The sequence below is a fragment of the Plecotus auritus genome (assembly GCF_963455305.1).
Source record: "Plecotus auritus genome assembly, chromosome: 11".
In the NCBI taxonomy this organism is placed as follows: domain Eukaryota; kingdom Metazoa; phylum Chordata; class Mammalia; order Chiroptera; family Vespertilionidae; genus Plecotus; species Plecotus auritus.
Window position 1 is genome coordinate 49,557,239 of NC_137777.1, and position 13,051 is coordinate 49,570,289.

General features: G+C 39.5%; 1 protein-coding gene across 3 annotated transcripts in view; it reads right to left on the reverse strand.

The window, feature by feature from the left end:
- Positions 1–13,051, reverse strand: part of UBE2V2 (ubiquitin conjugating enzyme E2 V2) — a 71,549-nt gene that overhangs the window by 23,458 nt on the left and 35,040 nt on the right. For all 3 annotated transcript variants that reach the window (XM_080647095.1, XM_080647097.1, XM_080647096.1), the window contains exon 3: positions 10,254–10,379. In XM_080647095.1, the coding sequence (XP_080503221.1) occupies positions 10,254–10,379 (126 nt within the window). The remainder of the gene's footprint in view (positions 1–10,253; positions 10,380–13,051) is intronic.

Below are 13,051 nucleotides of genomic sequence, written 5' to 3' on the forward strand. Positions count from 1 at the left end.
CAATTTCAAAACTACAACTAAAAGACAGAACGGACACCATCCAGAACCGCAGGAAAGCTGACTGAGTGAAAATTCTACAACTAGAAGGAAGGAGAAAAGCTCACAGAGAATTGGAGGTACGGCAAAGGGTCTTTGTGCGCGCAGAGAGGAAGGGCGGCGGAGTGCCTGGCTGGCTTTCTCTGGCGGAAGGGGGAAGGGAGCCCCCGACCGCATTAAACCCCAGTTCTGACTGCAGCGAACCCCAGTTCCAGGCGAGCCCCCGGGGACCCACGCTCTTGTGGGGGGAGTCTGGACTCTCGGGCGGAGACTCGGGAGCCGGGGAAGGCGGAAGACTGAAAGTCCGCTCGCGCCAGTGCGCACAAAGGCTGCGGGGGCTGCCACAGGCTTTCCCTAGCGGAAGGGAGTGAGAGGCTCCTGACGGCACCGAACACCAGTTCTGACTGAAGTGAGCCCCAGTTCTGACTGCAGTGAACCCCAGTTCCAGGCGAGCCCCTGGAGACCCACGCTCTTGTGGGGGGAGTCTGGACTCTCGGGCGGAGACTCGGGAGCCGGGGAAGGCGGAAGACTGAAAGTCCGCTCGCGCCAGTGCGCACAAAGGCTGCGGGGGCTGCCACAGGCTTTCCCTAGCAGAAGGGAGTCAGAGGCTCCTGACGGCACTGAACACCAGTTCTGACTGAAGTGAGCCCCAGTTCTGACTGCAGTGAACCCCAGTTCCAGGCGAGCCCCCGGGGACCCACGCTCTTGTGGGGGGAGTCTGGACTCTCGGGCGGAGACTCGGGAGCCGGGGAAGGCGGAAGACTGAAAGTCCGCTCGCGCCAGTGCGCACAAAGGCTGCGGGGGCTGCCGCAGGCTTTCCCTAGCGGAAGGGAGTGAGAGGCTCCTGACGGCACAAAACCCCAGTTCTGACTGAAGTGAGCCCCAGTTCTGACTGCAGTGAACCCCAGTTCCAGGCGAGCCCCCGGGGACCCACGCTCTTGTGGGGGGAGTCTGGACTCTCGGGCGGAGAATCGGGAGCCGGGAAGGCAGAGGACTGAAGGCACACACGTGCTAGCAAGGGCAAGGCTGTTGGGAAGCCAAGACTGAGACTCCACCCCATCCAAGCTGAGCACAGAGGCTATTGCAATTTGGCAAGTCTAATCCTATAAGGCTGTCTCCAGCACCGGACTTCTCCCAGCATAGACACAGCTGATCCTTACAGCCAACTGGCCTGGAGGTCAATTCTTCCCAGTGATACCAACAACAATAAAGACTTAATTACAACAAGGCTGTACACACAGTCCACAAAGGTGTGAACCAAGAGTGTCCACCTCAGGTTAACTGGGGAGGCAGACCCACTGGGCCATATTGGAAACCTAGCACAAATATCTACCTTACCAACTCAGGGAATCAGTGAAAATGCGGGGTCAAAGAATCAGATCACAAATGAAAGAAATGGAGGAAAACAAACGACTGGATATAGAATTCAAAACCACGGTTATAAGACTTTTGAAGAATATCCTAGAAAAGGCCGATAAATATAATGAGACCCTCGAAGAGATGAAAAAGGACCAACTAGAAATTAAACATACACTGACTGAAATAAAAAATATTATACAGAGACCCAAAAACAGACAAGAAGAACACAAAAATCAAGTCAAAGAATTGAAATACAAAGAAGCAAAAAACACTCAACCGAAAAAGCAAAAAGCAAAAAAAAAAATCCAAAAAGTTGAAGATAATGTAAGAAGACTCTGGGACAACTTCAAGCGTACCAACATCAGAATTATGGGGGTGCCAGAAGAAGAGAGATAGCAAAATACTGAAAACCTATTTGAAGAAATAATGACCGAAAACTTCCCCCACCTGGTGAAAGAAATGGACTTACAAGTCCAGGAAGCCCACAGAACCCCAAACAAAAGGAATCCAAAGAGGACTACACCAAGACACATCATAATTAAAATGCCAAGAGCAAAAGACAAAGAGAGAATATTAAAAGCAGCAAGAGAAAAACAGTTAGTTACCTACAAGGGAGCACCCATACGACTGTCAGCTGACTTTTCAACAGAAACTATGCAGGCCAGACGGGAGTGGCAAGAAATTTTCAATGTGATGAATAGCAAGAACCTACAACCAAGATTACTCTACCCAGCAAAGCTATCATTCAGAATTGAAGGGCAGATAAAGAGTTTCACAGACAAGAAAAAGCTAAAGGAGTTCATCACCACCAAACCAGTATTATATGAAATGCTGAAAGGTATTCTTAAAGAAGAGGAAGAAGAAAAAAGGAAAGATAAAAATTGTGAACAACAAATACATATCTATCAACAAGTGAACCTAAAAATCAAGTGAATTAAAAACCTGAGGAACAGAATAATCTGGTGAATACAGTAGAATCGGGGGCATAGAAGGGGAGTGGACTGATAATTCTCAGGGGGAAAGGGATATGGGGGGGTTCATGAAGAGACTGGACAAAAATCATACACCTATGGATGAGGACAGTGGGGGGTAGATAAGGGCAGAAGGTGGGGTGGGAAATGGCTGGAGGGGAGCTATGGGGGAAAAAAGGAGAAATAATTGTAATAATCTGAATAAAGATTTATTTAAAAAAAATAAAAAAAAATAATTTAAAAATAAAAGCAAAAAAAAAAAATGGGCAAAGGACTCTAAATAGGCACTTTTTGTAAGTGGACATACAGAAGGCCCAGAGGCATAAGAAAAAATGCTCAAAGTCACTAATCACCCAAGAGATGCAAATCAAAACAACAATGAGGTACCATCTCACAGCTGTTAGAATGCCTAACACCAAGAAATCAACAAAGGACAAGTGCTGGTGAGGATGTGGAGAAAAAGGAACCTTAATACACTGCTGGTGGGAATGCAGACTGGTGCAGCCACTATGGAAAACAGTATGGAGTTTCCTCAAAAATTATAAATGGAACTCCCATTTGACCCAGTAATCCCACTTCTAGGAATATATCCCAAAAAATCAGAAACACCAGTCAGAAAGAATATATGCACCCCTGTTCATAGCAGCACAATTTACAATAGCTAAGATTGGAAACAGCCTAAGTCAGTGGTCGGCAAACTCATTAGTCAACAGAGCCAAAAATCAACAGTACAAGGATTGAAATTTCTTTTGAGAGCCGAAAACCAACTTCTGCGTATGGGCCACAAAGTTTCAATCGCACTGTACGTGCGCACCCCCACGTGGTATTTTGTGGAAAAGCCACACTCAAGGGGCCAAAGAGCCGCAAATGGCTCACGAGCCGCAGTTAGCTGACCACTGGCCTATGTGCCCATCAGTAATGAGTGGATTTAAAACCTGTGGTATATCTACACAATGGAATACTATGCTGCTATAAAAAAGAAAGATCTCTTACCATTCGCAACAGCATGGATGGACCTGGAGAGCATTATGCTAAGCGAAATACCGTAAGCCAGTCAGAGAAAGATAAATATCACATGATCTCACTTATTTGTAAAATATAATGAACAACATAAAACTGATGAACAAAAGTAGATCCAGAGACATAGAAAAATCAAACAGACCGTCCAACCTCAGAGGGAAGGCAGGGGAGGGTGAGAGTGGGGGGTAAGTGAGCAACCAAAGGACTTGTATGCATGCAGATAAACATAACCAATGGACACAGACACTAGGGGAGCAAGGGCATATGCTGGGGGGCAAAAGCGTCCAGAGAGAGGTCGATGCGGGAGAGAGGAGACGTGTAATACTGTAAACAATAAAGAATTTAAATTAAAAAAATAAAGCACTGATAAATGCTACATCAATGAACCTTGAAAATATTATGTTAAGTCAGTGGTTGGCATACTGTGGCTCGCGAGCCATATGCGGCTCTTTGGCCCCTTGAGTGTGGCTCTTCCACAAAATACCACGTGCGGGCACACACGTACAGTGCGATTGAAACTTCGTGGCCCATGCGCAGAAGTCGGTTTTCGGCTCTCAAAAGAAATTTCAATTGTTGTACTGTTGATATTTGGCTCTGTTAACTAATGAGTTTGCTGACCACTGTGTTAAGTGAAAGAAGTTAGTCACAAAAGACAGTGTATTTTATAATTCCATTTATACACAAAGCTCAGAATAGGCAAATCTACAAAGAAAGTAATTTAGTGGTTGTTTAGTGTGAAGGAAGAGAGGTGGAAAGTGACAACTAATGGGAAAAGGATTTGTTTTGAGAATGACACAAATGTTCTAAAATTGGATTTTGGTAATAGGTCCACAACCATGTGGACACTAAAATACATTAAATTATACTTTCAATGACTGAATTGTATGGCATGTGAATCATATAACAACAAAACTCTTTAAAAATAGAAAAGAGCCTAGACGGTGTGGCTCAGCAGTTGAGCGTTGACCCAGGAACCAAGAGGCTTCCGGTTCGATTCCCAGTAAGGGCACATGCCTGGGTTTCAGGCTCAATCCCAGTAGATGCCATGCAAGAGGAAGCTGATCAATGATGTTCCTCTCTCATCGATAATTCTATCTCTCTCCCCCTAAAAATCAATAGAAATGTATTTATAAAAAAAAATAGAAAAGAAAAATAATTTTTATAATTTCTGACAAGTAAATGAAACAATGTTAAGATATATTTAAAATGCTTCCTCTAATGCTTTAAGAGTAGCAACTCCATTAGACTATATAAATAGACTTCATCAGTTAACAAGTTTATAAAATAAATTGAGACAATACCAAGTTCTTTCCAAAGCAGAAGCAAACACTTCCAGCTGTAAAGTTAAAAGATAGTTAAATAAACATAAGTGATTGCAAATCCTGTAAAATACCAACAGAATACATAACAATTTGGGGACAAAAATTAATGAAAAGGGAGGAGGGAGAAAAGGGCATGGGAAAATAAATATCATGTCAGAACAAATCTGCATCTTATCAGTCTATAATATACAATAGCCTCCAAAACTTGAGACCTCACAGCATAAAGCACTGTAATTTATGCTTTGCAATGCCGACCACCCATAAGAAATAATTCTGACTAGTTGTGTTAAGTAAATTTAAACCCAAATGACTAAAGCAACACCCATAATTCATCTGGTACATAAATAACCTCAAAATATATGAAATTCGCCTGGCACAATTATTAATGGTCAATGTGAAATTCCCTACTATTTACTAGTTATAAAGTAATTTAAGTTCTTAGATATCAATCAAGAGAAAAACTCATGCCCAATATTTTCACCCTACCTCAACATTCTATACACACACCTACATTCCAATAATTAAAATCAATATTTATTTTGCTGTTTTCAAATCCCCATTATGAAGTATTGGTGGGAATGTACATTCACAGGGTCGAGTGGGACAGACATGGACATAGCTCTGTGGAAAGCAACTTGGCAATATTCAATCAAGCTGAAGAAAAGCCCCACACCTCAGGAGACATTCTACTTCTAAGTATATGCACTGGAAAAGTGCTCCTCAAAGTATGTTCCATGGAACAGTGCCAGGCCTTGAACTGATTTTTACTAGTCCATGACAAGATAAACATAGGGACTGAGAGTAGGTGTTTAGAGAGTTCTACAGCAATTTGAAAGAGCAATTTTATTTTATTTTTTTTAAATCAGAGCTTGTATTTTGTCTTTTTTATTTCACTTTTCTAGTAATTCAATTTTATTATATTTTACAAAAGTTTTTCTCTACAACATTAGAATCAATAAGTAAGTACTAGTTCCAAAGAAGTACTATACTGCCTTAAAGTACTAAGACACTTGTACAATTTTTTCAAAGCTAACTGAAAAAAACCTAAATGCCCAGCAAGTAAAAAATGGAATATTAAACAATAAAAAGAAACAATCTAATATACATGACCCACCATGGATGAATCTAAAAAAATCACTGACATGATTCCACACAAAATCACACAATATAGAGGAACACATACACACAGACATAGTAAAAGCACAACAATCATGCACACAAATTATCACAGCAAATTCAAAATAAGACTACCTCTAAGAGATGACGGAAAGGCGAAACTGCAGAGTTAAGTATTTATAACGCAGTCTTTAAAAAAGATGTTACAAATAAGACAAAAATGTTAAGATCTGACAAAGATAGGTGGAGGATGTTGATCTTATCATTCTCTAAAACTGGTCTGTATGTTAGAAATAGTTATTTTAAAAAAAATCAAAAATTAAAATAAAAGTGACAAAAAATTTATAGTAACTGCTACAAAGGAAAATAATAATAATGTGACCATAACAGAGTAATAAGATATCTGATTAAGATTGGGAAATCATGAAAGAAGATTTCTCTAAGAAAGTGACATTTACATTTAGAATCCGTAAGGATTAGCCAGAGTGAAGGAGATGTCCAGAGGGGAAGAACAAAAAGTGCAAAGCCCCCCCTAGTGCCAAAGGAAAGGTGTGCAGAGCTGTGTGTACTCTGTGAGCTGATGAGCCATGGCAAGAAGCATGCACATTGTGGCTGAAGCCATTAAAGAATTCTAAGAACAACAGTGATGTGACACAATCGGTGTTTTAGAAAAATCCCTTTGGCAGCTTGCTTTGTAAAGATTGGAAGGGGTAAATAAATAGAATCAGAGAGGTCGCTGAAGGGTCCAGACAAGAGATATTAGACAATATTCATTTGCTGGCAATGTAAATAGAAATATAAGACCTGACTCAAGTTACATTTTCAACAAAGACTGACAGGACTTGATAAGACAGGTTGAGGAAAAACAAATAGGGAGGAAGTAAAAATGTCAAAAGGTATATAAAAGTCTCTTTTAGATAAGATAAAGGTCATTAAAAAGATCGGTAGAGATTATTTAAGGTCAGTTTGAAACTGAATCCTGAATTTACTAGTTCCCACAATATTGCAAAATTAACCATTAATTAATTTACAGAGTCTGTAATATGAAAACAAACCAGCAGTTGAGAAGAAAAGCTACTCCTGGCAGAGAAATTGTTATTGTTGTTGTTGTTATTCCTCACCTGGGAATATTTTTCCACTGATTTTTAGGGAGAGTGGAAGAGAGAGGGAAAGACAGAAACAGCAATGTGAGAGAAACACATCAATTGGTTGCCTCCTGCACACTCCCTCACACTCCCCCACCAGGGCCCGGGCCGGGGAGGAGTCTGCAACCAAGGTACAAGACTTGACCCGGGAATTAAACCTAGAACCCTTTGGTCCGCAGGCCAGTACTCTATCCACTGAGCCAAATCGGCTAGGGCCTGGCAGAGAAAGTTAATTAAAGAAATCACCCTCGCCCGGCCAACGTGGCTCAGTGATTGAGCATTGACCTAGGAATCAGGTAGGGGTTTGATTCCCGCTCAGGGCACATGCCCAAGTTGCAGCTCGATCCCCAGTGGGGGGTGTGCAGGAGGCAGCCAATCAACGATTCTCTCATCATTGATGTTTCTATCTCTCTCTCCCTCTCCTTTCCTCTCTGAAATCAATAAAAATATATTTTTTAAGAAAAGATAGATATCACCCTCATAAAGGCAATGCTATGTCATAAAAGCAGTTCCCTAAACAATATCCTTCTGTAAATTCAAAATGTTTCTTAATCCTGCTTCCATCACATCTCTTAATACTAACTTAACATAAAAGTATTAAGTATTCACAATGTAATTTCTAGAATAACCACTGTAATAACAGAATGAAAAAGGTTGAAAAGAACCAGTTCAAAAGTAGGCAAGATAAAAAGAAACACATGGGAAAATAAAATTCCCAAAATAAAATCAATTATTTTAAACTTGAACACATCAATAATTATTCTACAATAAATGTAAATGGACTAAATGCTCCTGGTAAATTACAAAGATTGACTCTCAGGGCCCACCTTTGAGTTGGCACATACCAGATAAGGAGGTCTGGGAGTGATTTGGCAGGTCCAGAGCTGGGATTTCTAATGACCTTTGTACCTTGTTCCTCTGTCAGGGTCAGGTTTTTGGCCAGTGCTCCTAGCAGAGGGGTATGAGCCTATATAATACCCACCAGTGGACCTGCATACTAGGCTGGGGGTGGAGGATGAAGAGCTAGCTGTGCACCCAGGGCTAAACCTGTTGCCAAAAGTGTGGTTACATACAGGGAGCACTGAGCAAATTTAAGTAAATATAAAGGTATGGCAAAAGTAGGTTTACAAGATAAATATCACATGATCTCACTCACATAATGATCAACACAATTTGATGAACAAGAATAGATCAATCTAGAGACAAATGGTAGGGGCGGGGGGTTAGAGAGCAACCAAAGAACTTGTATGCATGCATATTAGCATAACCAATAGACACAGACACTGGGGCGGTGGGGGCTTGCCCGGATGAGAATGGCTGGGGGGGAGGGGGAGTCAATTGAGGAAAAAGGAGACATATGTAAAACTTTAGACAATAAAAATAATAACAATAAAAAATAATAAAATGGAACTGGACACACACAAAAAAAAGTAGGCTTACAACTGAAAATAATACAATCCTATCCTATCCTATATAATAAAACCCTAATATGCAAATCGGCCAAGCAGAGGAACCGGTGAAACGACCAGTTGCTATGACACGCACTGACCACCAGGGGGCAGATGCTCAATGCAGGAGTTGCCCTCAACCCGCAGGCCCCAGGCCAACCAAGGCAAGTGTGAGTGGGGGCCCTCCCGATCACCCCACTGGTCACCCCACAGATCGGCCCTGATTGCCAGCCAGGCCTAGGAACCCTACCTGTGCAAAAATTTCATGCACCAGGCCTCTAGTAATTAATAAATAATATGAGAATAAACTCTGTGTTTCACATACTCACAACTATAAACCTACTTTTGCCCCACCCTGTATTGAGGATAATGAAAGCCAGGTTTCTCACTGTTGGAGGAGGGAATTACAAATATGGAAAAAATGAAATCTGTAATAAACCCTGTAGTTTTGGAATAGAATTAGAGGTTCAGATATAAATTCATGATTTCAGATGATAGATAGATAGATAGATAGATAGATAGATAGATAGGAAATAGGGAGAAAGAATAATGTAGTACATTATGTAAAACTATAAAGAAAAATAAGTAAATATAAAATTTTTTTTCAAGATATTAATTACCATTGGTGGAGAAAGAGAACATATGGATGGGATAAGGAGGAGCACACAGAAGTTAAGAATATTGCTAACACTCTATTTCCTAAGGTGGATGAAGTTCACTTATTATTATTGTGTTACTAGAGGCCCGGTGCACGAAATTCGTGCACAGGTGTGTGTGTGTGGGGGTGTGTGTGTGTGTGCGTGTGTGTGTGTGTGTGTGTGTGTGTCCCTCAGCCCAGCCTGCACCCTCTCCAATCTGGGACCCCTTGAGGGATGTCCGACTGCCCGTTTAGGCCCGATCCCTGGGATCGGGCCTAAACGGGCAGTCGGACATCCCTCTCACAATCCAGGACTACTGGCTCCCAACCGCTCGCCTGCCTGCCTGATTGCCCCTAACCGCTTCTGCCTGCCAGCCTGATCACCCCCTAACCACTCCCCTGCCAGCCTAATCAATGCCTAACTGCTCCCCTGCCAGCCCAATTGCCCCTAACTGCCCTCCCCTACAGGCCTGGTCACCCCTAACTGCTCTCCCCTGCTGGCCTGGTCGCCCCCAACTGCCCTCCCCTGCAGGCCATCTTATGGCATCCATCTGTGTCCATATGGGGGTGGCCATCTTGTGTGTTGGAGTGACGGTCAATTTGCATACTACCTCTTTATTATATAGTATTATGATTCCTAACATGCATTTTGCGTATCAGTGTGATCTCAACATGGCACCTCAAGAGCCTAAACTTTAAAGTCTAAACCTAACAATCTTGTTATATTAGAAATTCAGCTACTTTCACTAACTTTCTTGTGTGAGTCAGGTAGAGTGTGTCATTTTGGTTTATTTGCTTTAAATAAACAGTTTCAACTATGACTATTTGTTCCAATACAAACATACTTGGTTCCTCAAAGAAAAACCTCCTCTTCATAAATATTCATCATTTTAAGCTCACTAAATATAACTTAACCCTAAAGAAAAATAACATTTTTTTAAAAAATGGTCATCTTTTCACCAAATAAGAATTCAATGAAATATGACTACTGAAGCAATAACTAAAACCCTAAGAGAAGTGTCGCTATCACATCTATATAGGCTGGTACATGAAGGTTGTAAGGATGGGTTGATTCATAAAAGAAAAACAACATAAAATAAGCTTCTTTAGACTTTTATCTAAACAAAGGTCCTTTTTTTTTTTTTACTTTCTCCTGACTATATAAGTCATATAAGAATAAAATGAGTACTTTAACTTACCATTCCACTGGAATTATTTATTCCATTCATATTAATTTTGGTTACAAATCTAACTGATGGAGGAGCTTCTGGGTATTTAGGTCCACATTCTACTTTCAGGCTATATATTCTGTTTTCATAATTTGTCTGGAAGGCAAAAAAATAATAAAAATAATATTCAAGTGCTAATGAAGAAGAAAAGTACTTGATATTATTGTGTATGTGATCAAGAATTTACTTTCTACATTCATTTGACCTATTGGTAGAATAAACTGGTAGAATTGGTAGAATATTTAAAAGTAGATAAAAAGCAGAGATTTTATAAAATAATTCTATACTGCCATATCAAAATGATCAGAACTCACTTTTTGTGATACAGGCAATGCCTATAATAAAATTAAAGCAAAAACCAAACCACTTAAATTCAGGTTTTACTAAAAAGTTTACATTGTGGAGGAGAGACTACCTGACTATGTCACGCACATATAAAAGTTCCCATTTGTCCAGGACAATTCTGTTTATTCCTATTGTTCCAGTATTAATATTAATAGTGCTTCTTTTCATTCTCAAAAGAATCTGGTTGGATAATAAATTATATGGTTATCCCACTTATAGGGCAATCAGTAACTTCTAGCAAAAAGAAAAACACTATATTATACCATGTTACAGTGAGAAAACAGTATTTCATGCCTCATTAGTTAGAGCAAACTTTATGTTTCCACATCATTTTAAATACAGTTTCTTAATTGAGAAATTTAACATAACCATACTATAAAAAAGCCATTTTAAAGCTACCAGACGTAATGGTTCTAGATTATTCCTGGCTGATATTTCATATCTATAATTAACTCTTCTTTATCCTTATGACTTGTTCACTTGGTTAACTTATTGGTATACAATTAAAATATAAAAGTGAAAAATAAGTGAAAGAGACAAATGTAATGCCTGTTGGTTTCTACAATAAACCTGGGGGAGAGGGGAGTAGCTAACCATCCGTCTACAGATTTCACTTACCAAAACTTCCTTTCCCGTAGGTAAAAGTTACTCCCAAGAGGAGGTCAAGCTACTGTAGTTTAAAATGGATGCAACGTTCTTATATATGTTAAATATTTCAATATTTTACAAAAGAAACAGCTGTATAAAACTCATCGCAATTTAATGGTAAATATATTAATAATATGACCAGCACTTTTGATATGTATACAAAGGACTAACACCAGACAGATCTGAAGGAAATCATCTAGTCTGTGTTTCTCCAATCTGGATGCACATCAGCCTCTCTAAAAACTTGCATTTTTAAAATAATGATAATAATAATAGACACACCCCCAAATTCATAATGTTAAAGATGCTCAAGGTATGTGGAAACAACCAGAACTCTCAAACTACTGGGTGTCGAAAATCATACAACCATTTTGTAAACAAGTTGGCATTTTCTTATAAAGATAAGCATACAACTACCCTATGAGTTAGCAATTCCATACCTGGGCATTTTAACCAAGAGAAATGAAGACAAACATATGTTTACAAAAAGATGTGAAAAAGAATGTTCATAGTAGTTTTATTTGTAATAGCCAGAAAGTAGATAAAATCCAAATACCCATGAACAGGAGAACTGATAAACATACTATGGCATATCAATAAAGTAAAATAGTACTCAGTAATAAAGAGAAACACTACTACTACATGGAACAACACAGATGACTCTCTGAGACATTATGCCGAGTCAAAAGAAGCAAATTGGTAAGTGAACACACTGCATGATTTCACTTATACCAAGTTCTACAACAGTCAAAACTACTCTAGGGCGCACAAAGCAGGGTGGGGATGAGGATGGGAAAGGACAAGAGAACTTTCTGGGGTAATAGAATTGTTCTCTATCTCGATAAGCATGTGGGTAACAAGGTACATTTGTCAAAAGTAATGGTATGTATTTCACTATATGTACATTACACCTCAAATTTTTCTAAAATAAAAAAACTATTAATCTAATTCAGTGCTCAGAGTAAACATCATACTAATTTTTGATACCTTGGGCTAATTTTTCTTTTCAATTAATTTATTTTAAATTAACAACCAAATCTTTCTATTATCTAACAAAAGAATGAAATGAAATAGAAGAGAGTAATAAAAAGAACTAATAATTATTAAGAATGCCCAGCCGGTGTGGCTCAGTGACTGAGCATCCATCTATGATCCAGAAGGTCATGGTTCGATTCCCGGTCAGGGCACATGCCCAGGTTGCTGGCTCGATCCCCATTGCGGGGGGGGGGGGGGGGGGGGGGGATGTGCAGGAGGCAGCCAATCAATCAATGATTCTCTCTCCTCATTGATGTTTCTCTCTCCCTCTCCCTCTCTGAAATCAATAAAAATATTTTTAAAAGAATGTACTATAGTCAAGATACTCTCCTATTGTCTAATTATTAATTCATTTAATTCTCAAAATTTCTAAAGGTGGATATAGTACCTCCATTTACATATAAAGAAACATACATGTAAGGAAAAGTAACTAAACCTCTAATGCTAAAAAATATTGCTTCGGAAAAATGACACACAAATATATGGAAAAATAAAGTTGCTAATCATATAAATCCAGATACTGGAGTAACACACACACACACACACACAAAAAAAAAAAAAAAAAAAAAAAAAAAAAAAAAAACAGTAATCTTAAGCAATAGCAGAAAACTAACAAACAGAAAAACAGCTAACCAAGTTACAGTATGTTGAGGTAAGAATTTTCCTATTACCCTGGCTGAATGTAGATAGCTAAAGCTACGGACAAAATTGCTCTAAATATGGCATCTTCTAAACAGAAA